General features: G+C 36.4%; 2 protein-coding genes across 3 annotated transcripts in view; both read left to right on the top strand.

Annotated features, from left to right (window-relative positions):
* The window catches only part of LOC136027079 (anaphase-promoting complex subunit 4-like), a 29220-nt gene extending 15144 nt beyond the window's left edge, over positions 1 to 14076 (top strand). The window contains exons 2-3 of one of the 2 annotated variants that reach the window (XM_065704019.1): positions 9311 to 9570; positions 11549 to 14076. In XM_065704019.1, the coding sequence (XP_065560091.1) occupies positions 9311 to 9570; positions 11549 to 13408 (2120 nt within the window). In that variant the 3' untranslated portion in view covers positions 13409 to 14076. The remainder of the gene's footprint in view (positions 1 to 9310; positions 9571 to 11548) is intronic. The other variant, XM_065704018.1, reaches the window with a different exon arrangement.
* A 5727-nt stretch (positions 14077 to 19803) lies between these two features.
* LOC136027078 (innexin inx2-like) lies at positions 19804 to 24852 on the top strand. The gene is made up of 2 exons (XM_065704017.1): positions 19804 to 20220; positions 23268 to 24852. The coding sequence occupies exons 1-2, from the start codon at positions 19950 to 19952 to the stop codon at positions 24056 to 24058; spliced, it is 1062 nt and encodes a 353-aa protein (XP_065560089.1). The 5' UTR covers positions 19804 to 19949; the 3' UTR covers positions 24059 to 24852.
* Positions 24853 to 26213: the final 1361 nt, after the last annotated feature.

Below are 26213 nucleotides of genomic sequence, written 5' to 3'. Positions count from 1 at the left end.
TAATAAAAAAACTAAAAAAGCTAAAAAACTAAAAAAACTAAAAAAAGGTAAAAAACTAAAAAAAACTAAAAACTAAAAAAGAAAAAAACTAAAAAAAAGGAAAAAACTGAAAAATAAAAGAGAAAAAGAAAACTAAAAAAATATGAATAAATATATATAAAAATAAGTTGTTTGTGGGTTATGTCTGTCTGTCTGTCTGTCGAGTGACGTCGTGTTTGTCCGCATATGACGTCTGAATTATTTCACACTAATACAAAAGAAGAAAAAAAACTAAAAAAGGTAAAAACTACAAAAAAAACTAAAAAGAAAAAAAGCTAAAAAAGCTAAAAAACTAAAAAAAAAACTAAAAAAAGGTAAAAAACTAAAAACTAAAAAAAACTGAAAAAACTAAAAAAAGGCAAAAACTAAAAAAAAACTAAAAACTAATAAAAAAACTAAAAAAGCTAAAAAACTAAAAAAACTAAAAAAAGGTAAAAAACAAAAAAAAACTAAAAACTAAAAAAGAAAAAACTAAAAAAAAGGAAAAAACTGAAAAATAAGAGAAAAAGAAAACTAAAAAAATATTAATAAATATAAATATAATATAAATTAGCAATCAACAAAGCACCGAGACACAAATGACGACCGGGACACAGGGAGTATAAATGACGACCAGGACATAAGTAAAAAAAAAAAAACTAAAAAAACTAAAAAAATGGTAAAAACTACAAAAAACTAAAAACTAATAAAAAAACTAAAAAATCTAAAAATCTAAATAAACTAAAAAAGAAAAAAAAGAAAAAAGGAAAAAAATAAAGGAGAAAAACAAAACTAAAAAACGAATGTATATACAGACCGGGACACCGGGATACAAATGACGACCGGGACACAGGGAATATAAATGACGACCGGGACACAGGGACACAACTACAATGGGGACGCCGGGGGGCACAGGGGGATATAAATGACGACCGGGACACCGGGACACAATGAATATAAATGACGCCCGGGACACTCAAAGAGAAATCACAGACCGGAACACCGGGACACAAATGACGACCGGGACACAGGGAATATAAATGACGACCGGGACACAGGGACATAACTACAAAGGGGACGCCGGGGTGCACAGGGGGATATATAAATGACGATGGCGACTCAGGGAATGGTCGATTAGCAATCACCATCAACAAAGCTCAAGGGCAATCATTAGAATCATGAGGTATAGATCTGAATACGGATTGTTTTCCCATGGACCATTATATGTTGTATGTTCAAGAGTCGGTAAACCTGACAATCTATTTATATGCACAGACAATGGGACAGCAAAGAATGTTGTATATTCGCAAGTTTTACGTAGTTAAAAACATATATATATATATATATATATATATATATATATATATATATATATATATATATATATATATATATATATATATATATATATTCACAGGTGGGACATAGGGACACAACTACAATGGCGCGTAACTAATATGGCGCGTAACGACTTACGCGCGCGGGGGGGCTTGGGGGGGGGGGGCGCGAAGCGCCCCCACCAACTAGGTGTTGGGGTGGCGCGAAGCGCCACCCCAACAGCTAGTATATATATATATTCTGGTGTTGCGCTGAAGACGGCCCTAGGACATAGGGCCAAATATCTACTGAATTGAATTCTGCTGTCTTGGAACAAAAATTCCGTATTGTTTCTAAGTTGTTTTTGTTTGATATGAAAAGGCAGTATGGTCTTTGTTGCTATTTACTTCACCTTAATACCTTTAGCTTGTGTAGTAGCATTAGTAGTAGTATGCACATAGCACCTTTGGCTTTTTTCAGCATCTCCTTCAGTACACACTGAACGTTTATACTTAACACAATCAACTATTTCAGAAGCATTCCTGATACGTCCCCTTGACAAACTATGTGGCATAGTGTGTTTTGACAGTTTCAAAATTGCCCAAAATTTTTGTCTTAATAACCTAGGCTTTAGTAGCAGTAGTAGTAGCACCAGTAGTTATAGATGTAGCAGTAGTAATAGTAGTAGTATTGCGTTGCAAATGTTGCCTTTTGGTTAGTTCAACATCCCCCCAAAACAAGCCTTGTGAGTTTGCCCAGAAGTTTCACTTTGACACGGTAAGTGTTCCAAAAACGTTGCGGATGTGTCCTTTCGACCCCCCACCCTTGACGCCCTTTTCATCTTAATCCTCTGAGCCTAACAAGATGTTGCAATTGAAGTAGTAGTTGGAGCAGTTTAGTACCAGCAGTAGTATTATTTAAAATACCAGTGGTAGTATATCAGTAGTGACTTGCCTATATTATCTTTTTGTCAATTGGTCTTTGCTTTTAAGTTCTCTGAGTTCCTACTTAATACCCAAATCGTATTATCGAGATATGTCCATTTGACACTCTGCATGCACATAGCTTGTTCTGATTAGTTCAAATTTCCCCTCAATATTCTTTCAATTTTTACCTTCATTTGCTAAGCCTTAATTGTACTAGTATCACTAGTAGTGGTATTAGTACGAACAGTAGTAGCAGTAATAGTGTATTATAAGTTGTAGTTGTAACAAAATTAGCAGTAGTATTAATAGCAGCAGTAGTAGGTATATTTTGCCTTTTGGTCATCTGAACATCAGCTGAACACTCATGATGCCCCATAAGTTTCCTCTTGATGTAGGTATTGGTTTAGTTCAACACTCCCCTCAAGATTCCCCGGAAGACTCACCTGAATGCCCTTTGTATTTTAGGAAAGTAGAAGTTAAACATGCATACCTTTCTCAATAACAAATACTATATTTATAAATAATGAACAAATTGCCTAACTTACAGCCCTTGCCCTGAGGGAATTGAGGAGGGGGGACATCCCCAAATGCATAATGACTGAGCCATAATGACTGAAAGAAATATATATCTCAAAATTGTGTATGGATGTTTGTTTTGTATGGATCATATAAGCCCTATCTGAAGTTTATGCAACTAACTATGCTATACAAACCTTATATACCCCTAGGGCATAACTGACAACCCTTGCCCCAGGGCTCTGGAGGGGGTCAACCTGGGAAACATTGTTATAGAATCTTTGGACTATTTTGAACAAAATGACTATCTCATAATTTCAATCAGATGCGTTTGGTGAAAACTACACTGCAAATCTAAAACTACCACAAATCACCGCCAATAAATGAATTAAACTCAAAACACGCAGAAATTATAATAAGTATGTAAGTCAAACTCGAAACAAGCGAAAACTTGACTGGAGTAGGGCTGACAACCCCCATGCCTTCTCAAGATCAGAACATAATTTACACTATACTGGAAAACAAATGACCGAGGATAGTAAGTTTAATATAGATGTACTAATATTTATTCCATAAAATTTTAATATTTTTGTTGAAGTCAAAAAGTTGAAATCACTTTAAATGTGTATTTTTTCTGTGAAGTGCAACGTGTTTCCTGGTATTAAGAAGGCATGTGGGTTGTCAGCACTACTCATGTTAATTGTTTGCTCATACTGAGTTTGACTAAGTTATCTGTTGTAATTCTTGTTCGTTTTGGGTTTCATTTATTTATTTATTGTGATTTGTGGTAGTTTTACTCTTGGAAGATTATTTGACTTTATTTCTGCTGATTTTGGTTTAATGGAGCTCTTTACTTTTCTTTGAAAAACTTGTTCGTGAAAAAAGTTTTTAAATTTATTTCTGTCCGTTTTTACGGTACTTGGTATTCACCAAGTGACATAGAGCAATCACAAATTCTGTTGGTCGGTCTGTCCCGGTTTTTCTAGTTTAGGCACTTCCAGATAAGCTAGGATGATGGAATTTGGCAGATGTATCAGGAACCAGACTAGATTAAATTAGAAATAGTCCTTTCCCCGATTCAACCATCTGGGGGGGGGGGGGAGTGTTGGAATGGTTAATTTGGGAAAAATGAAGTATTTTTAACTTACGAACGGGTGATCATATCTTAATGAAATTTGATATTTAGATTGGCAATGTGTCTCAGAACTCTAAGTTTAAATCCCGACCGGATCTGGTGACATTGGGGGGAGTTGGGGGAGAACCTAAAATCCTGAAAAACGCTTAGAGTGGAGGGATTGGGATGAAACTTGGTGGGAAAAATAAACACAAGTACTAGATACGTCATTGACATAATCGGGACGGATCTGCTCACTTTGGGGGAGTTTGGGGGGTTGGGTTTATTCTGAAAAAATTAGAAAAAATGAGGTATTTTTAACTTACGAAGGAGTAATCGGATCTTAATGAAATTTCATATTTAGAAAAACTTCGTATCTCAGATTTCTTATTTTAAATCTCTACCGGATCCAGTGCCATTGAGGGAATTTTTTTTGGGGACTGGAAACCTCGGAAAACGCTTAAAGCAGAAAGATTAGAATGAAACTTGGTGGGAAGAGTAAGCACAAGTCCAAGATACGTGACTGACATAACCGGATCAGGATCCAGTGCCATTGAGGGAATTTTTTTTGGGGACTGGAAACCTCGGAAAACGCTTAAAGCAGAAAGATTAGAATGAAACTTGGTGGGAAGAGTAAGCACAAGTCCAAGATACGTGACTGACATAACCGGATCAGATCAGCTCTATTGGGGGGGGGGGGGGGTAATTCGGAAAAATTAGAAAAAATGAGATATTTCCAACTTACGAAAGGGTGATCCGATCTTAATGAAACTTGGTATTTAGAAGGATCTTGTGCTTTTGAGCTCTCATGTTAAATCCCAACCAGATTTGGTTACATTGGGGGGAGTTGAAGGGGAAAACCGGAAATCTTGGAAAACATGAAAATCGAGGTATCTTTATCTTACGAATGGGTAACCGGATCTTAATGAAACTTGATAAACAGAAAAATCTTATGTCTCTGAGGCTGCATTTTTAATTCGAATCGGATCCGGGGACATAGGGGGCTGGTGGGGGAAACAGAAATCTTGGAAACCAGAAATCTTGGAAAACGTTTAGAGTAGAGAGATCGGATGAAACTTGATGGGAAGAATAAGCACAAGTTCTAGATATGTGATTAACATAATTGGTATGGATCCGCTCTCTTTGGGTGAGTTGGGGGGATTTCCAGTTCTTTGGCGAGTTCGGGGCTTCTGGACGTGCTAGGACGATGAAAATTGGTTGACGTGTCAGGGACCTGCACAAATTGACTGGATAACAATCGTTTCCTCGATTCGACCATCTGGAGGGCTAGAGGGAGAGGAAAAACTGAAAAAATTAGAGGTATTTTGAACTTCCGAACGGGTTATCCGATCTTAATGGAATTTGATATTTAGAAGGACCTCGTGTCTCAGAGCCCTTATTTTGAATCCCGACCGTATCCGGTGATATTGGGGGAGTTGGAGGGGGAAGCAGGAAATCTTGGAAAACACTTAGAGTGGAAAGATCAGGATGAAACTTAGTGGGAAGAATAAGCACACGTCTTAGATACGTGATTTACATAATCAGACTGAATCTGCTCTCTTTGGGGGATTTGGGGGGGGGGTTGTTAGTTTGGAAAGATTAGAAAAATTGAGGTATTTTAACTTAAGAACGGGTGACCGGATCTTAATGGAATCTGAAATTTAGAAGGGACTCATGTCTCAAAGGTTTTATTTTAAATCCCGACCAGATCTGGTGACATTGGAGGGAGTTGGAGGGGGAAACCAGAAATCTTGAAAAACGCTTAGAGTGGAGAGATCGGGATGAAACTTGGTGGATAGAATAAGCAAATGTCATAGATACGTGATTGACTTAACCGGACTGGATCCGCTCTCTTTGGGGGAGGTAGGGGGGTCCAGTACTTTGGTGAGTTTGGTGCTTCTGGACGTGCTAGGACGATGTCAATTGGTGGGCGTGTCAGGGACCTCCGCAAATTTACTTGATACAGTTGTTTTCCCTGATTCGACCATCTGGGGGGCTGGAGGGGGAGGAAAAGACCTCGTGTCTTAGAGCTCTTATTTTAAATCCTATCCGGTATTAAGCCTCTGATTTTGCTTTTAAATCAATCTGTTGATTCTTGGAATTTTGCTAGAGCTCATACCATATAAGCACTTGGCTCTTCCGACCTCGTCACAAGTGTCATAGGAGCTCTTAGCTCTTTTTTATTGACATAGTCTTTTTTGTGGGAATTTTTTTATATCTTTACGATTTTTTCCTATAAGAATCCATAGTTTGGCTTTCTACGTGTATTTTGGAGAAACGTTTTCACCTATGTTTATTCCTGACACAAATGGTATTGTTTAACTTAATTTATACCTCCTCAAGTTGACCTGAACAATGAAACAAAATTATTTCCGAAAAATTATTTCTATGCTCTTTTGGAACTTGGAGATACTTATTCTCTTATGATTTGTTTACATTGTAAGAGCAGAAGTATTAGTAGTAGTAGCCCCAAAAGTTTCAACTTAGTACCCTGTCGCTCTCAATATATTGCTGAGGTGTCTTATTGGCAGCTATACATACAGTGGCTTTTGATTTAGTTTTAAAATAACGTTTAGTTTAAAAGCATAATAGCCCGACTATGTAGTTTTAGGGGGTTGACATACCCAATAGCCCTAGAGACATGGTTACTGGACCGCTCTACTCTCCTTAACAAAATGATTGTCTGAAAATGTTGACCGGTTGTGTTTGGAATATGAATGGACTTGGGGGAAGGCTGCTTTCCCTCCAATCTCTTTTAACTCTTGAAAATGGCACTATAAGTTTTTGATTTATTTCAACATCTACCTAAATATTCCTTGAAAGCTTCAACTTAATACTTTTCCCTTGCGTAGTAGCAACAAGTTGTTGTAGCATTAGTAGCAGTATGTGGCACCTTTGGTTTCTTCAACATCCCAATCAACATATGCTGAAATTTTAAACCTAATACCGTGAACTGTTCTTGAAGCATTTCTGATACTTCTTGTTAACAACATGTGTGAGCATAGTGTTCTTCAATTTAGTTCTAAACAGTTTCAATATTTCCCGAAATGTTGCCTTAATACACACAGTTTATGAGTAGCAGCAGTAGAAGTTGCAGCAGAGTTAATAGTAGTAGCCTTAGCTTTAGTGTTAGCAGTAGTACTAGAAATAAGAGTAGTAGTAGTATGAGAAGAAGCAGTAGCAATATGAAGCAAATATATATTTTTGTTAGTTTGACATCACCCATAACAAGCCCTGTTATTTCTAACCTCACACACCAAACTGTTCCTAAGATATTGCTGTTAAGCCCTTCTGACAACCTCTATATATAGGGCGTGTTGTGATTAAGTTCACCCCCCCCCCCCCGTCCAAAAAAAGTCTTTAAATTTCAATTTTCACACTCTTAGGCATAGTTGTAATAGCAGTTGTAGTAGAAGTATTTGCATTAATAATAGTAGTGTCAAATGTAATAGCGCTAGTACCATACTAGTAGCAACAGTAGTGTTAACATATTCCCCTTACAAGTAGTTGCAGTAGTGAAGCAGTAGTAGTAGTAGTAAATCTCCCAGTGATAGAAGTATTAGCAGTAACATGCACATATTGCCTTTTGGTCAGATGATTTTCCCCTTTTAGTATTCTCTGAAAGTTCCAACTTAATAACAAAATAAATTCTGGAAATATACTCTTTTGACATGTGCATACACATATCGTGTTTTGATTTAGTTCACCACTTTCCTCAACATTATCTGAAACACTCACCCGAATTCCCTTCGTCTTTTTGGAAAATAAAGTTTTTTCAGTCAATCAGTCAATCGGGTTTAATTAAAAAAAGGAAATAACTAAACTTAAAGTACACTGCTGTGTGACAAAACTCACGATGAGACCCATAAACATAAAAGATTATTCACTAACATGCAGTACGGCTCCCACTTCACTCTTCAACACAACCACACGCCTCCTTATATATATTTTTTTTTAAATCTTAACCAAAGGGTTCCCCCTCCCTCCCCGGACGTAAAAAAATCTAAACGTCATCTAATTTAATTTATCATTCATTTTTTATCTTTCACTTATTGACCTTTAACTAAATATTTCTTTAAATTATTTTTGAAAGTCCCGAGGGAGCTCCTATATCTCAGCTCTTTTGGAAGCATGTTCCACACTTTAGCGCATGCTATGTCCTGGGGAAAAACTGAACGTATTGTTGGAGTTCGTCTCACTTGTAGGTCAAATGCAGAGCGCGTGTTTCGATTATGTTGTTCAGATATCCACCGAAACAGATTGTGGAAGGGAGATGGAAGTAAACCGGATAAAAATTTAAAAACAAAAACTGAGCACAACAGACGGTAAAGGGAACCAAGGGATAGATAGTCTTCTACATTTCCAATAATTTTCAATGCACGCTTGTAGATTGATTCAAGTCTCTTCAGGTGTAATTTGAAGGTTGTCTGCCAAATTATGGCACAATACTGCAGGTGAGGTTTCAGAAGTCCGTTGTAAAGTAGACGAAGGGTTTTTTGAGGAAATACGTGCTTCAGTTTCCTGATGATGCCAAGATTGCGAGAGAGTTTCAGCTCCACAGTTTGGATGTGGTTTAGAAAGGAGAGGTTTTCGTCCAGGTACCTCGTACCTAGATACATCGTAAAACCCGTTTCTGGTCGCCTGATCGTTCCTCTAGAAATCGTAATTCCAGTAATTTCTGGATGAATAGTTTTAATTCTTGAAAAGAATAGCACACACGATTTGTCGACATTTATTACAAATCGATTTGCATCCATCCTGACGTTAAGTTTCTTCTAAGACAATTTCTAGTACCCCCACAAATCTACCTTTATGTTCATGTTATACTTGTTTTCTGGATATTTTGAGAGAAAATGTGAATTATTATTGTTTTTGAGAATGTTTTCTCATTTTAATTTGAAATATGTGCTAAGAGCATCCTTTCTCAACCCTTGTTTGTTTTCTCAATATCTCATTAATCATTGATTGATAGAAGCCTAGCATCCTTATTTATATGTACATTTGATTGACGTTTGTTAATTAATGCATAAAAAACTTTTTTTTCATAAGTATTATTAATTCTTACTGACTATGACCCTGTATCTTTGGTATTGCAACTCCAACATTGATAAATAATAGGTAATCTATTACTCCTACTCTTTAATTATATACGAGAATGGCTCTCAGTGCTTTCAGGAATATGTATTTTGACAAGCAAGGGGTTCTTAGCCCCTCCTCCTCAAAAATATTATTTTGGCTTTCAGGCTTTAAATATTCCTGAAATACCCCCCACCCGCTTACCTCTATTTGCTGGTATACCAATAATGATATTTTAAATAGTGGTCAGATTTTCAACTCAATTGTGCCTTATTGCCCTTGGTTTTGTACCCTTTTCTCGTTTTAAATGTTTTTTTGTAAATACAATTTGAAATCTTTATAGGAGATCTTGAATTAAGACGTCTTAACTGGCAGAAAATATGGAAATTATCTGCACCAATAAAAGAGGCCAAAATTTCTGCCATAAGTTGGAAACCTGATGGCAAATCCATAGCAGTTGGTTACAACTCATACAGCTCAGGCAGAGTTGTCATAGTCAATGTTGAAGATCATACAAAAACCAGAAGTTTAGATCTTGAATATCCAGTTACTTGTTTAAATTGGCTAGAAAGAACTGGTTTGCCATCACAAAATCCTTATAAGGTACTTCAAAATTTACGGTTTCCCTTCAATCTTTATAGTAGAGCTCTATATCTCTTTTTGAACATGCCTTTTGAATACTCCCATGCACTGAAATCTCATTATCACTTTAGTTTACTTTATATTTTCTCATAAGATTATACATAATCTCATAATATATCATTATATCTCGTAAGATGGATTTGGAAGGGTATTGATTCTCTTCTAAAAACTCTCCAACTGTCCTTTAAAAAAAGAAGGTTGAGAGAAATTTTACCATGTTTTAGTTTACTTGGCTTATGCCCCTTCCTCTGGGAAAACTTGTATCCCCTCCTATATGTTGAACTATTTATAGTAATATATGAATGCTGTTAGCTAGTAAATGTGTAGTAGTCTATTAGTGTTTGCCCTTTGGCCAAGCCTTGTGTTTGGTTCTCTATAGTCAATAGTAGTCAGTAAATCCGAATTTTACTGTTGTTTTTAACTAATTAGTTATATAATCCACATCAAGTTTAATCTTACTCATCAGAAGCTACAAGCCTCGGGAAATTTGCCTGATTTTCAAAAAATGGGAGAAACATTCCCAAAAAGTTATGCAATCTTCTCCAAAACGTCAAAGCATCAGATTCAGCATGTCAACAAACCCTGCTGTAGAGGTTTCAAGCTCCAATCTGCAGAAATGTGGAATTTTGTATTTTTTGCCAAAAGAAAGATCACAGGTGGTTGTTTATTTGTTTTTATGCCAGGGTGATCGGATTGAACCTATGGTCCTAGAAGATTCGGAGAAGACTCATTCAAACGGAATTTAAAACTTCTAATGCCGTTTTTTAGTTGACCAAAAATATTAGAGGGCAATTAGTCCCCCTTCCACGCCCATTTTTCCCCAAAGTTATCCAATAAAGATTTTAAGATAGTCATTTTGTTCAGAATAGTAAAGGTTAATAACTATGCCTCTGAAGATGACAAAACCCCCCACAGCCCCTGAGATCAGGGCTGAAAGTTGTGAAATTAGCCTATTGATACATACATTATTTGTTATTGGCAAGTAGATATTTTTCGGGGAGTGGAATTTTTTGTGAAGAGGGAAGTTTCTGGGGATGAATTTTCAAGGGAATTCTTTTACAAGGAAATTTGTGAGAATTCCTATGCGAAATTTTTTTTGTTTGTCTTACTTTTTCTTTGCTGGCTCAGTTTTAAATGTGCATATGTTTTGGGAAATTGTCTGGGGGAAATTTTCAAAAGAATTTGAATCGTCTGGGGGAAGTTCCGCGGGAGGAACTTTCCATGAAGGACTTTTGTGAGAGAGGGGATCAAATTTTCCAAAGAGTGAGGAGGCTGATATCCTGGCATTATTTGAAATCAAATTAAAAAATTTGTTTTTCTACTGAAGTAAGGAGCAATATTGAAACTGAAAATGAACAGAAATTATTTCGTATATGAGGGAGGATGCTCCCTCCTCAATATCTCGCTCTTTGTGTTAAAGTCTGACTTTTTGTCCCAATTCTTTAAAAATGACTCCTGAACACAGAATTAGAAACTTTTTTTTAAAACTAAAACAAAACTTTTGCGTGAAGAGCGAGGTATTGAGAAGGGCCCCCCCCCATTCACATACGGAGAAATTTTTGTTTGTTTTAATTCCCAATGTTTTTCCTTGCGTTCACTTGAGGAAACTTGTTTTTTATGTTTTTCTTTTTTCTCACAAGGGCTGAATCTAGCTTCTGTTCTGTGTTTTTATTTTTGTGAAATAGCAAAGTAAAGATGTTACAAAAGAACCCCCAATTTTTACGACATCATATCCACATAAACATGAATAGTTTGAAGATAGCTTACTTATGCCATATAAAAATGAACAGTTTGAAGCTTTGATATCAAATGAGTAAGCTTCAGTGTTGTTGATAAGATGTTCCAACTATTTAAGCTATATATCTATGGAGTGTTTGCTTTACATTGAGCCTACTGAGTTGCGCTATTCCATAAATATTAATATGTTCTTGTATTTTAGGACGAATCTAGTAAATTCTTTCTGAAGCTTCCATCGTTGCCGCGTAAAAATGAACAGTTTGAAGATCAAAGTTGCGATACCGAATCAGCAAACTTCAATATCCTTGCTATTGGAACCGAAGATGGAACCCTGCTTTTTTTTGCTCATGGCATCCTTGAAATTTTAAGAAGTAACACAATAAATCCTGGATGGTCTATAGTTGGGATACAAGCGTCTGAGTCATTTAAAACCTTTACAGTATTCTCACAAAGTGGCACTGATTCAAAAATTACCTCTTTTGACACTTCTGTACTTGAGAATTACAGTCTAGAAATCCAAACCCTTGCACAGCATTATTCTAAACTGTTAAATTTAAATAAATATGCTTCTGATTGTTTGAAATCGTTAGAAGAGTCATGGGAGGATTCTCTAGTTGAGTTTGACAATAAAATTGACAATCTGGCCAAATCATTACCTAAGGATACATCTCTAGCGAGTGATATGCTCGAGTTATTACTGTTTGGCGTTTGCTCCATCTATACTCAAAGTTTTCTCATCCATCAACTGACTGAAAAAGGTTTAACTCGTTTGAAGCAGGCAATTGAATCTAGCTATTCCAATATGGAAGGGATCGCATCAGTGAATTTGTTCACTGCTGGTCAGCAGCTAGTGTATCAGTGCTGTCTTTTACTAACCTTGGCCAAAAGACGAGAAATTTTTGGCCTTTTAGGCTTAGAATACAACCCTGCTTTATATGCTGTTAGATCAGTTGGGCGGTTCATGACAAAAAGTAATGAAATGCTGGAAGTGATTAGTTTGGTCATGAAGCAGCTGGAAGCTTTTTTTCGGTGGCTACATTTATCAATCTACTGCCTGAACGAGGAGCCAGTTCCAGCTGATATGGAGCCGTTAAATATGGAGGAGATCCAGGCTGTTGCTAGTTTTATTCATGATAATTTTGGAACCCAGATGGATGCTGCATGTAGCGAATGTGAAGATGGTGAAATGGATGATATAGAGCCTTCAGTAAAAAATTTGAGACTAGAGAAAGTAGGTCAATACCTTAGAGATGAAAATCTGGTTACTAAGCTTGAAATAGAAGAAACAGTTATTGAGAACATATTAACTGACAACCCAGAATTAATGAAAGTGCCTGGCTTTTTTCTTCATAATAAGGATAGTTCGTTGCTGCAGGAGCAAAAAAACGTCACAAAAGCTATTGAAAAAGCTTTCAGTGGAATTTCGCGACAGATAACTCAGTCAGTTCAGCTCAGTGAAAGCTTCCAAATCAAAAGTGCAAACGTTGTTGTTCATATTTCTTTGCCCAATGATCAGGGTGTCGCTATTGCAACGTACAGTAACGACTATCCAGGTTTTGCTTACTATGAACTAGTAAATAAAAATGGTGTTTACATTTTGTCATCTGGATTGTTCAGATTTCAAACTTTGGCAATTGAAGGCAAGGGTCATTTGAGAGCAAATATTGTTGATTTGGAATTTTATACTAACGAAATACTTTCTTTAGTTCTAAACGATTCAGAGGATGAAACTACAATCTATTCACAAATTTCTTGCCGATCACTTCGCAACCATTTAACCATGTCCAAAATGATAACTTTTTCCGATGAAAGAAAAACGATCATCATAGAAGAACAGGAAGTAGATATTAAGTGTTTTGACAGCAGTGCCATCTCCATTTCGTTTCGAGTTATTGACAAATTTCAAACTAGTAAATTTGCTATCAGTAGTAATAGAAAAATTGCAGCTTTTGCTGGACCATGTTCGAAAGTTATCAAGCTTTATGAAATGGAAGTAGATGAAGAAGATTTGAATGAATCTAGTATTCGAGAAGACTTTGAAATGAGTTCGGTTGAGAGTTAGGTATCAATTCTATAATATTAAGCGTATTCCCACCGTCTTCAGAATTGCTTACCATTGGTGATGATACCTTTTTTTCTAAATGTGCAGAAAACAGTATCAGCGGAAAGAATTTATTTGTGGGAATTTTTTATTCACAATTTATGGGATTTACCGCGAAATCTATAAAAATAGAACTCTCCAATGTAGCAAATATTGAAACCCACATATTAAGCTTAAAAGAAAGAATTAAGATAAGATACAAGCTATAAAATACTAAACGTACTTCAAACTTTTTTGTCTACAGATACGTCTAGCATAATCTGCCTTTAATATATAGCATAATCCATCTTCAATTACAATCCATCTTGCAAAACTGTAAAGCAAATTTTACCCAGAACTTTTTGCTACAAATAGGTTTTTTTAGTTTTCGAATCTAGCATAATCCATCTTCAATTTTCTTCGACAACTTTTCTTTTATTATAAATTCAGTAACAGACATTATTAATAAAGTTCTGTTAGCTTGCAGAAATGTAGTTTATTGTAAGAAAAAATTTCACTAGCAATATTGATTTAGGACAGAGGAAATGTACTTACTATCTCAGTGTTTATCCACGATGAAATAAGGAATTTTTTCTTTCATTTTTTAAAATAAATTAATTAAAAATTGTCTAAAATGTTCCTGCGATGTAGTCTGGATGAGGCATATTTTGCTGCGGAACGACACTACCTCTTTTTCGGTCTTTGGCTCTGAAGTGATAAAAGATACAAGCTAGAAATTTTTCTTGGTTATGGGAATTATTAAACGGGGGAGAAAAGTTCCATTGAGGTCTGAAAATATGTCATTAGTTTCCTAGAAAGGAAATGTTTACCCCTTCACGTTGTGCATGGTATCAGTACAACACCATCCTGGCTGGTCAAACTAAACTGTTTCAGAACAACTTTATAACGTAATCCTGCAGAGTATTATATTATCTCTGAGAATCGGCGAACAAAATTTCTTATCCCTTCTAAATACCAAATTCTGATATTTTGGGTTGTTTTTTGGAATTTCGGATTTGATGCCTCTTGTATTGTCAATGAGCTTATATCTTAAGAAGTACACAAGACGACATAAACTTTCTTATAAACAAAGTTGCTTTGTTCGCAAAGTTATCGTGACGCATCAATTTTTTGATATTCTAGAGTAACTTTTTTCTAGACAAGGTCGAATTCTTTCAGACAGATTTTGATCTTGTTAGCGTTGGAACTGACACTGATTTTCCTAAAATAAAATTCCTTCTTTGAATTTCTATTTTAAAGTTTGGATTTTGCAAATTTCCTATGTTTTATCTAAGTAAAAAGACCTAGCTTCGAAGCTAGACTTTTTGAAAATCAAATAACTTGAGCCCGGAAAGAATTTTACTTTATCTATTAGAAAAGCTAAGTGAAATTTAGTACCTTTCATAAATTTTTGGAAAATAATACCTTAAATCCTGATTTAGAAACACAGAAGTTCCAATTTTTTCTAAAATGAAAAGTGTACTCTTTTATACCCAAAAAGGAACTGTACAGTGAGTTCTTTGCTTGGGCCTAGTCAAAACACACTAGGTGCATGCAGATTGTCAAAGGGTGTATTTCAAGAATAGATTTGGGTATTAAGTTGGAACTTTCAGAGAATACTTAAAGGGAAAGACTAATCGACAAAAAGATAATATGTGCATGTCACTTTTAACACTACTACCACCAGGGACGCCACTAGGGGTGGGGGATAACGTGGATTCCCCCCCAAAAGGTCCTCAGAAAAGACTTTTCTCGGAGAAGCCTGACAAAAGTCACTATCTTTCGGCGCATAGTGAAGCTTCTTGAAGGGATTTCGTCGGGCAAAGCCCGACGAGACTTACTGCATCATGTGCTCGAAGTCGACAGAAACCTATTGGCCCCCTAAAAATTGACTAGTCGAGCGGAGCCCAACAAAACTTGGTATTTTTTCGGTCCAAAGTAATGTCATAAAAGACTTTCGTCGGGTGAAGACAAACAAAATTTACCGTTTTTGTTGAGCCGAGTCCTACAATATTTGATATATAGCCGGTTCAATCTTATGCCATTAGACTTCCGTCGAGTGAAGAACTACGAAATTTACTACTTCATCTGTGTAAAGTCAACAAAAATTTAATATTTTGTTTGTATAATACTATGTCATAAAAGACTTCCGTCGGGCAAAGACGACGAAATCGACTACTCATCTGCGCAAAGTTGACAGAAACCAATTTGCCACCTAGAAAATGACTTGTTGGGTGGAGCCTTGCAAAACTTGATATTTTCAACGCGTTGGTTAGTCGGGACAATTCTAGTGGCTCCACTGAGAAAAAACTTGTTGGAAAGTAATGTTGTTTCTTTTCAAAATATCAGAAAGAGCAGGGCGTCACTATGGAGGGATTTCCCCCCAAGGTCTTAAGGATACACTTTTGTCGGGCAAAGCCTGACGAAAGGTCAATAGATTGTCGGCGCGTAGCGCAAACAAGCACATAATAAACCAATTTTTTGTCAACTTTTATTGGGCAATGCTCTAAAGTTTACTCATCCGTCGGTAGAGAGCGCCAACAAACACGTAAAAAAGCCAATTGTGTAAGAGCTAGTCGGGCAGTCCTCAAAAGCTTATTGTCTGTTGGCACAGAGTGCCAACAAACACAGATTAAATCAAATTCTTTAAAGCTTATAAGAAACAAAAGTTTGTCAACTTTCGTCGGACAATGCTAGAAAGTTTACTACTCCGTCGGCACAGAGTGCCAACAAACACATAAATAAGCTAGCTCAGTAAGCTTTCGTCGGGCAGTGCTCAAAAGTTTACTTGTCTGTCGGCACAGAGTGCCAACAAATACAGATTAAAGCAAATTCTTTGAAGCATATAAGAAACAAAAGTTTGTAAACTTTCGTCAGACAACGCTCAGAAGTTTACTAGTCCGTCGGCACAGAGCGCCAACAAACGCATAAAAAAGCTAACTCTGTAAGCTTTCGTCGGGCAGTGCTCAAGTGCCAACAAACACAGATTAAAGTAAATTCTTTAAAGCATATAAGAAACAAAAGTTTGTGAATTTTAGTCAGACAACGCTCAGAAGTTTACTAGTCCGTTGGCACAGAGCTCCAACAAACACATAAGAAAGCTAACTCTGTAAGCTTTCGTCGGGTAGTGCTCAAAAGTTTACTTGTCTGTTGGCACAGGGTGCCAACAGAAAAAGTTGACAAGGAGAAACTTAGAATGGATGTAGAGTCAGAAAAAGAAAAGGAGAGAGGATATCGCATCATGCGCATGTTGCTCGACATCACCACCACGCTAGGTAAACAATGTCATGCATTTTGCGGCAAACATCATTAAGGTGGCAACTGCGTTGAGCTAGCCAATCTGCTTTCGAGGCATAACACTGAAATGAATCAATGGATGAGTAAGCAGAACAAGCCATATGTCACCAGCTATCTGTTGGGATGTCGTCAAACGAATTTATTGCCATTGTTGGAACAGAGCTGGTTCAGAGAATTGTAGCGGAAGGTAATGAAGCTCACTTGTTTAGAGTGTTTGCAGACGGAACACCGACTGTCAGCCACGAAGAACGTTTAGCTGTAGGTGTCCGATACGATGATGTCGAAGGAGCCGCTAAAGAGTGCTTACTCACCGTCGTTTATTCTGAGTCGAAGAAAGGAGTCGATCTTTTCCGAAGAAATTGTGCAAGTAATGAGGAAGCTTGGTATCAGTGAAGACAAAATGGCATTTCAGTGCTATGATTTTGCCAGCAACATGAGTGGCCGTTTTGAGGGAGCACAAGCTCACATTTCCAAAAAGCTCGGAAGAAATGCTCTGTACCTCAGGTGTCTCGCCCACAGAGGGAACATTATATTGGAGCATTGCTGTGAATGAAGCTCTGACCCGCAACATGTTTGGTGTGACCCACAACTGCTAGATCAGAGTCGCTTGAAGCGCTTTGGAGTGTTCTGCCAGAAGTTGCTGGACTACTGAGAGAAATGGTAAATTCAGAAACTCTTGATACAGACACCAAGTCGATGTCCGACGGGCTTCTTAGTGCCATTACTAGATTCGAATGCATAGCACAGCTGATGTTTATGAGGGTATTACTTTCTTAAACAAACGTCCTGATTCGTGAACTTCAAGTAGTAGAGCTGGATCTCGTCAGTGCATGCAACTTGATGAAATCCACGGTGACTGTCATCAAACAATCCATGAGCAATGAAAGCAAACTCGCTGGTCAATTAACGGCATCTGTCAGTATGGCCAAGCAATTAATTTGCAGAGAATAGGACGATGATTGTCCCATGACTGACGAATTATTCTACTCTTGGTTGGAGGGAGAACATAGACGATACCACTGTCAGCGGTGGCTTGCTAGAAGATAAGCCAATGGCGACAGAACAAGTGAAGTGTCGTAGATGTTGCTTGCCACATTTTATGCTACTGAGTTTAAGAAAATATTAACAGTCTTAGGGGAAGAGTTGTCCCTATCATTTGAAGAAACAAAGGAGCTGGTACTTCTTGTCTTTGACTGCCTCATGAAGCTTGAATCTTCGCAATGTCAAGCTTTCAGTGCCACATTCCCAATAGCAGATATGCCTGTCCAAGCGTTCCAATCCGAAATGGAAATTTTCGCAGAAGTTTGCAAGCGTGAAAACGACAGAGTTTCTGGAAGCATAGTTGTGTTTGCTCTGCTATTCTCTCTAGCGAAGAAGAATAGAAGAGGATTGCCCTTAGTGTACAGAGCATTCATATTTGCAAAACAATTCTGGTAACATCGGTCGAAGGTGAGCAAATGAGATGGTCAAAACTTGACCATCCCATGCTTATGGTGTCAGAAAAAGACATGCTGACCAACATCGACATCGACCCTCTTGTAGACAAGTGGAAAGTTGTAAAGCAGCGCCGGCTTAAAGTTTAGCTGATTCATTCGTACGGGTTTGATCATGTGTCTCATCTTTTTATTTGTTTTAAACTATAATATATGACATGTTCTTTTTAGAGTTTAAATTTCAACAAAGGGTACCGACATCTGAAGATTTTTTTTCGTCGGCACTTGCCTAAGATTCGTCGGTACATCTCAGGCGTCCCCCCCCCCAAGGTGAAAGGCTAGTGACGCCCCTAGAATTGCAAAGCTATACTAGGCTAATTTAGAACTAGACCCCTTTCGTTTATTCTCAAAAGTCCTATGACAAATCATATAACCAAGGGTATAAAGAATTAAACTGCATGGGGAAAAAACGACGCTATACTTATTTGAAGATTGAATTTGACAAAAAATAAAAAAACAGGCAGGAGGCCCAGTAACCTGGGTTGCACTGCTACTCCGAAAGAAAATTTTGTAATAAGGACACACGTCGAAATAAATGCTTCACAGTCGCAGCCATCTCGTGACTCACATTCTAATACTGCTAAAGATGTTCACCACAAAAGTTCAGTAGGTGTCTTAGTTTTAAGTAAACGATTTGATAGGATAGATTCCCAAAGCCATGGCAGAATCATACTTTTTAAGGGGAAAATTTGATCAACGAGCGTCCGTTTGTAAACTTTGAAGAATTCGATTGAAACACTCAATAATTTGTAATTGAGAAACAAAGAAATGATAATAAGATTAGTGATAATTGAAAAATATATCCTTAATTTTCAATTATATATGATAAAAAATGAGTTGTCCTGAGGGGTGGTGAACGTGTCCTTGTAATATGCAAACTTTTGGTATTTCTACCTAATTTCATTGTGTTTTGTGAGTTAGAGGACTGTCCTTGTAAATGTTTTTTCTACAGGATTAGGGTATTGGAGCCACGTGAGTTTATATATATATATATAGATTTAGAAGTTTATCATCGGTTTCTGAAAGATTTTCTGTAACAACAAAGGATAAACATCTTGCCTAGTCCATTCGGGCCGACCATGCCACAAACTACGGTGATTTAACTACCAAAGGAATGTATTTCTTAAAATAAAAGGAATCGGGTATGTTCTGCAGATATTTGTTGATTTTCACCCAAAACGGCAAGCACATTGTGTGAACAAATTACGAGGAGGTTTCAAGGGTAAATAATCTTTTTAGTATTTAGGTCCGCGCTGCCTACTCCAAACGCACTCGTAGGGTTACAATATTTCCTTTTTTTATTTAAGTGTGATATTTGAATGAATTCATTTAATACAGTAAGTATATCTCTTAAGGTTGTCTAGTGTCATTTAATACATTTGCTGACAATATTCAATATTTCCCATACTCAGGGTGAAATGGCCATATATAATAAAAATAATACTAATAAAAAATGATGATAAAAATAAGAATTTAAACTAAAACAGTAGACAAGAATAGTTTAAGATTTAGTGATAAGAAATCGGTCAAATTGCGCATTTCTTATCTAAATATTTAAATAATGTATTTCATCGCTTATCAAATTCTAGTTTAATGACGGCTACTGGCAGTTAAGTTAAAAACCTGTTGAATATCTGTCAAGACTTAACTAGAGTTATTTTCGAATCTTTCTTGACTTGTGAGTGAAAGTGTTAAAAAGCATTTTGAGGAAGGTATAACATAACAGCGCAACAATGTTAGGGCTGTTTGATTCAGCAAAATCATCTTTGCTCAAACTAGAAACAGTAACTACTGACAATCCTGTTTTTCGCTTACATTACAAGGTGACATTCGCTATACTCGTAACTTTTACGATTCTCGTTACATCAAAACAATATATTGGGGATCCAATTGATTGCATCGTTGAAGGAATAAGTCCTGATATTATGGACACCTATTGCTGGATTCACTCAACGTTCACAGTCCCTGAAGCTACTAAAGTTGGACAAGCAGTTGCTCACCCTGGTAAAGAAGTTTTAAAACCTTACCGTTATTGTCCACACCCTCTATACATGAAACCCGCTTTATTAAAAAAGCCTCATGCGTCATTTTCTAAGTTTATTAAGGAATAATGTTAACCATGGGCGTATTCAGGGGAGGGGTTAGGGTTTTGAACCCCCTCCCTCGAAATGTTCGTCCGACTTATAAAAATGTAATAAAAACGCAACACATTTGTGTTTTTTAATAGTTTTCTTTTTGTATCCCCCCCCCTCGCAAAAAATCCTGGGTGCGTCCTGATGTTAAATTTGTCATAAAAGAACGTCTGATTTATTTTGATTTTTTTTTCTTAAGGAAGGATTCCTTCCTTGTTCAACCAAAATGAAGAATGGTAAAAATTGTTACAGTAGAAAGCTTATATCTTTCTTCAACTTAGACAGGGAAGGAATTATTCTTTAATGCAACATGAAAAGTCTGCCAATTCTTTTCTATTTAGCTAAAGTATTCGTCATTGCTTAATCAAGCATGGAAAGTGAAGAAGTAACTGTAATAAGTTTTTCTTAATAAAACAGATCTTTGGTATTTGTGAAAGATGTGTCAAACGAACTATGGTTACTTACAGCGACTTGTAACAATAGTTTCTTATAAGAGTATTTTAAGTAGCAGCTAACTTCACTAAAAAAAAAAACACTTTACCATAGTAGGATTCAGTCGGGTTGCAGAGCAAAACGAATGATTTATTTTCTTATTGTCTATGGTTCAGTAACTGTGAGAATGGAACATTTAGAGCATTCAATTGAAATTCGAAAATCAGACTGTAATGAGGACCTCCAGAGACAAGGCCAAAAAATAATGCAAGTTGCCATTTTTTGTAAATAGATTTTAAATGGGAGTGGGAAAGGGCTGTTTGATTTTGTGTGTGCGTTTTGCTCAAATTTTTCAGGGACCTTTCTCTAGGCCAAGAGGATCATAGGCCCTGGAAAGGTCCAAGAAAGTTTTTGTTCCTGGTCAGTTTGTAACTTACAGCCACAAGTCCTTGGCCCAAGAGGAGCCTTATGTGCAAATGGGGAAGAGACCCAAAAACTATTTTTATGATTGATTTGAAACTTGTATCCTTAAGTCCACTTCTAAGGAAGCCCAAGTACCGAAGGTAAAATAGGCGAAAATACTGGTTCTCCTGAAAATGGGGCCTACAAAACGGCCGAAAAAGAACAAAATATTTTTTTTTTTTTTTGGAGCGTCTTGAAACTTCAAATTTAAGTTCCTAAGACCGAACGGGCTCAATTATATCAAAAAATTTAATGTGGGGCTGCGGGCCAAGAATGTATACAGGATTTTGTTGTTGTTTTTTTTTTGGGGGGGGGGTTTAAAAAAACTTTAAAAAACGCATCAATTATTTGTTCATGTTCATTTTTGTTACGTTTATACCGACCGATCAAACATTTTTGTTTACCAACCTCCTGGAAACAGCCTTGGTTCCGGCCTTTCCAAAATAGTGTTCAAAAAGGGCCATTTTTTCTGATTGACTTGAAACTTGTCTCCTTTAGTCTTTGGGTCACGGGGACCCATAAACAGAAGAAAAACATTGTAAAGAAAATAGGTTCCCCCAGAAGTGGGGATTGAAAAAGGCCGAAAAGCTAATTTTACCTGTGGTTCATGGTAGCCAAATTGGGCCTCAAAGTCTTACGAATCTTTACCTAGAATAAGGAGACAGAACATTTTGTTGGTATGAAGAAGGATTTTAATAGGCCCTGAAGTTTGCCTTGAAACATGTGTTCTGATACTGACTCCCCGGAAAAAAAAGGGAAAAATTCTGTTTTTTCCAAATGGCTTTAAACTTACATCCATAAATTTCTGGCCCAAGGTATCATTTGCGCACAAAAATAATTTAGTTTATAATTTTAGTCATAAGCTAAGGCCGGAAAATTTTACTCGACTGGCTTGAAACTCTCTAAAATCCCTCGGATCGAAAGGACTCAAATTTGCAAAAAGAGAAAAAACCTATGGTTTGCCTGTCAATGGGGCCTTAAACGAATTTCTAGCAAAACAGTTTTCTCATACTATTATCCTATAGGTATCCAAATTGTAATGCATGCAAATTTTGTAATGTCAAATCACATTAAAAAATTACTTTAAGGGTTTTCCTAAGCACTGATATTGGTGCATCCAATTTTACATGTCTTTAAATTTCTTGAGCACCAAAGTTAACGAGAGATCCATAGAGACCCGGCCCTGGTGCCAAAGCATTGGCTTAAGTTTGTTATCCCGGACTAAGTTTCAATCCAGAACTGGACCAAGGGGCCCTACTGTAAAAAAAATTGAAGGCACTGGCCGACTAAAAATGAGCCAGAAAATGATTTTCTTCGATTGGCTTGAAACCTATATCGAAAATTGTCTAACTTCAAAGCTTATATCTGAAACCGAGGCAGTATTTTTTTAATTTTGAAAATTGAAGAATTTCAAAGTATCTCCGATTAAGGATTCTGACTGCTAGCTTCGGTGTTCAGAGAAATCCTTAAAATTGTGTTTAAAACATGATACTACATCTGGTGGATACCGAAGAGATCCTTACCTGAGTAAATTGTCTTGCTAGGGAAACATAAGTCCATTATACAGATCAAAGAAGAAAGGGAAAACATTTCAGTTTATTTAATACCTCCACCAGTTTACCCCCAATAGTCAACAATGTAAAGCCAAGAGAATAAAATATTTATGTGTGCAGCAAAGTATCTGTGACTGCTCAAAATAAAGAACAAATCGGCCCACCCCTTGAAGCTCAATTAGAAAAACTATCAGAACTCAAACCAGATTTATTGGATACCTTAGGGTACCGGAATTGGCAAGATCCTATCCCAACTTTAGAAGGTTCGGGTCCCAGAATTAGCAAACTGTACACCAACTTCAGATCCCAAACAGCAATGACCCTGCTACCAAAGACAGCGTGAGTCTTTCCCTTATTCCTATAATTCAAAATAATGTCCTGAAATTACTGTAACTATTCGTCTATTATTTTTATTGCAAGGCATTGCCTTCGCCAAGAGTAAATTCGTCAATAATTTTTAAATTTCTTGTAGGAGTCAAGCAACCCGATGAGGAGGAGGTGATGTATCACAAGTACTATCAATGGGTAGTTTTCATGTTGTTCTTTCAAGCAATGATGTTTTACATACCACGTTATATCTGGAAGACTGCCGAAAAGGGACGTTTAAGCATTATGACGTTTTCGTTGACGGTACCAATTGTCGATGAAAAGACTAAAACTGAACGCCTAAAGTTGCTTCGTGAATACTATGTAGGCAATTTGGGGAAATATAATATGTATGGGTTAAAATTTGCTTTCTGCGAATTCTTAAATTTTGCTAATGTCGTTTTTCAAATTTATTTTACGGATGTATTTCTCGGTGGGCATTTTAGAAACTACGCACCATATGTGTTCTCATTCCAAAGGAATGAAACAGATTATAATCATTTTGCAAAAATTTTCCCAATAGTTAGCAAATGTACTTTCCATAGATTTGGGGCTTCTGGAACAATTCAGCGCATTGATGGGCTTTGTGTTCTTCCAGTGAATATATTAAACGAAAAGATATACTTGTTTCTATGGATCTGGTTTGTCACACTCTCAATAATATCTGGGCTGGCTTTAATTTATAGATTGATAACACTGATATCCCCAGGAGTGCGCTTGTCTATTTTGCAGGCAATAGCCCCATTGGCAGATAAAAAGGAATTGCGCGGAATTAACCAACGTTGCCAATTTGGAGATTGGTTTATCCTCAACAGATTAGCAAAAAATTTAGATTCCCACATTTACAGAGAGTTTGTTTCAAATCTATATGAGCAAATTATTGGTATTAAAGCTTGAAAATTACATTCGTGATTTGAAAATGCAGTTAGACATTAACACTGAATTTTGATTTATTATTATAGTAAAAAGACTTACAGTAAAAAGTATAAAGAACATAGAGGTTTAAATTTATTGATCAAATAAACACAAACCATATATATGAGTTAGAAATTTTAGTTTTGTCTTTTTCAAAGCTTTATATTGAATGTTCCTCAATATCCCCCCCCCTCCCGCTGTAAAAACTTCCATGAATCAGGTAATTTATATGAAAAAAGCTTCACGGGGCTAAGGAGGGCTTTAAGCACTCATTCCTTTTTTAAGACATTGCTAGGAATGATAAGACAAAGCATATAAAATGAACTTATAACTATTTATGAGAATTACTCTAATTAAGTCATCAGTCAGCACAATATTTTCTGCGTTTGGTCTTACAAACCTCACTTTTTTTTCTTTTTTTTTTATTAAAACTACAGAAGCATGGCCTTGAGAAAATACAATTAGCAAATGTTTTGGTCGCCGGAAGTTCATCAGTGGATACATATTTGAAAGTCGTACCATCATGGGACTATGCTTGTCAAGAAATGGGTGGGGGTGGTGAAAGTATTAGAAAAATATCGACCCGCAATAAATTTAATAGTAATCATTTTACTGTTAGTATTAGTTTGGTAGGATTGTTGAAGCAATTAAGGCTACTAGAAAGAACACAATCCCCGGTCGGGCTCTCTAAATACCGGTGTCCAACTAGTTGCGTCTATTTAAACTTTGTCGTAAATGTTTTTCTTCATTTATGAATAAATGAGCTTGTTTTATTATTTACTTTTTAGTTAAGGATATAACAGAAATAGAAGAGTGCTGTATATGCTTACAGCTTCTAGTTAAGTCATGAATCAACTGGTTCCCATTCATAAGAAAATAAAAACATAGCTTAAGTTTCTTGGACATGCCCTCTGGAAGGACAAAGACCCTGGGCATGAGACACTTCAATAAAATATCAAAGATGAAGGTTGGAAAATGGCCAGACCCTCAAGCTAGGCCGGTATAAGAATAGAAATGAAGGTGGCCAACACAAAAATATTGAAGATATATTGATTAGAGCATAGAGGTTATATATATATATATATATATATATATATATATATATATATATATATATATATATATATATATATATATATAATATGATTGTTGCTTGAATCTAGGGTTTGACTGTTATACCCTCGTTTTGTTTGAAATGAAGGCCATCGGTAGTAAAAAAAAAAAAAAAAACATTTTCAGCAAGAAGAAGCGTGCCACTTAAAAATTAGGAAAAATTATACTTGAATCATATGGGTCACCTCAATGCTATAATGCTTTTTCAGAATTCTTTTTTCGATGCTTTTTTCAGAATTTATTACCAACAATGTCCCAAGAACATTTGGTAGACGGTGCAATTAAAAGCCTAAATAGGAAAATTTAGCTTGGTTTGTCTAATGCACTTTTTAGACTTAGACACGTAGAACAGAGGATACTCCTGCTGCTACTCCTCCTCCTACTGCTAATACCCCTACTACTACCACGACTGCTACTACTGCTACTACTATTTCTACTGCTGCTACTCCTGTTCCTACTGCTACTACTACTAATACTACTCCTACTACTACTACTCCTACACTCCACATGAGGAAATGGCGCTCCATTTATTATTAATTTATTTTATAATGGCAGCAAATATGCAGACAGTGCGCATGATTGGTGTATACTACTGCAAAAAGATAGCCCGAGGTTAACGAACAAAATATGACTCAAGAAAGATTGCTAAAAAAGGGAAAACACATCCGTTTAAGATAAGAAAAGCAAATGACATTTACTCTGAAGTTCTTTCACATTGAATGACATCATGATAGTTCAGTGCACCAAAAACAATGCAATAAAAAGGATCCGTAAAAAAATCACCAAGAATCGTCTCATCCTTTTTCCCTCTTTTTCCTAGGTGACCCTTTTTAACCAATAGTCGTAGGAACTTATATTTATACTTGTTTGACATTAAACTTTCAATATTCATTTCTTTTCAAACAGTTCGTGGTAACGAACTGTAGTAAGGAGCGACCCGGCTCAATAGTAAACGAAACTCTAAAAAACGGAATTTTGATGCTAAAAGATACATCAAAAGAATCGAATTTTCATGCTGATTTTA

The sequence above is a fragment of the Artemia franciscana genome, chromosome 5 (assembly GCF_032884065.1).
Source record: "Artemia franciscana chromosome 5, ASM3288406v1, whole genome shotgun sequence".
NCBI classification, from domain to species: Eukaryota; Metazoa; Arthropoda; class Branchiopoda; order Anostraca; family Artemiidae; genus Artemia; species Artemia franciscana.
Note: the sequence above shows the minus strand (reverse complement) of the source record. Positions and strands in the feature narration are given on the sequence as shown.

What these genes read in the sequence shown, in the direction of transcription:
- LOC136027078 (XM_065704017.1), top strand. Translation starts at nt 19,950, where the DNA reads ATGTTAGGGCTGTTTGATTCAGCAAAATCATCTTTGCTCAAACTAGAA. An exon ending in ACAAGCAGTTGCTCACCCTG is followed by an intron (nt 20,221 to 23,267) that starts GTAAAGAAGTTT and finishes AATTTCTTGTAG; the next exon opens with GAGTCAAGCAACCCGATGAG.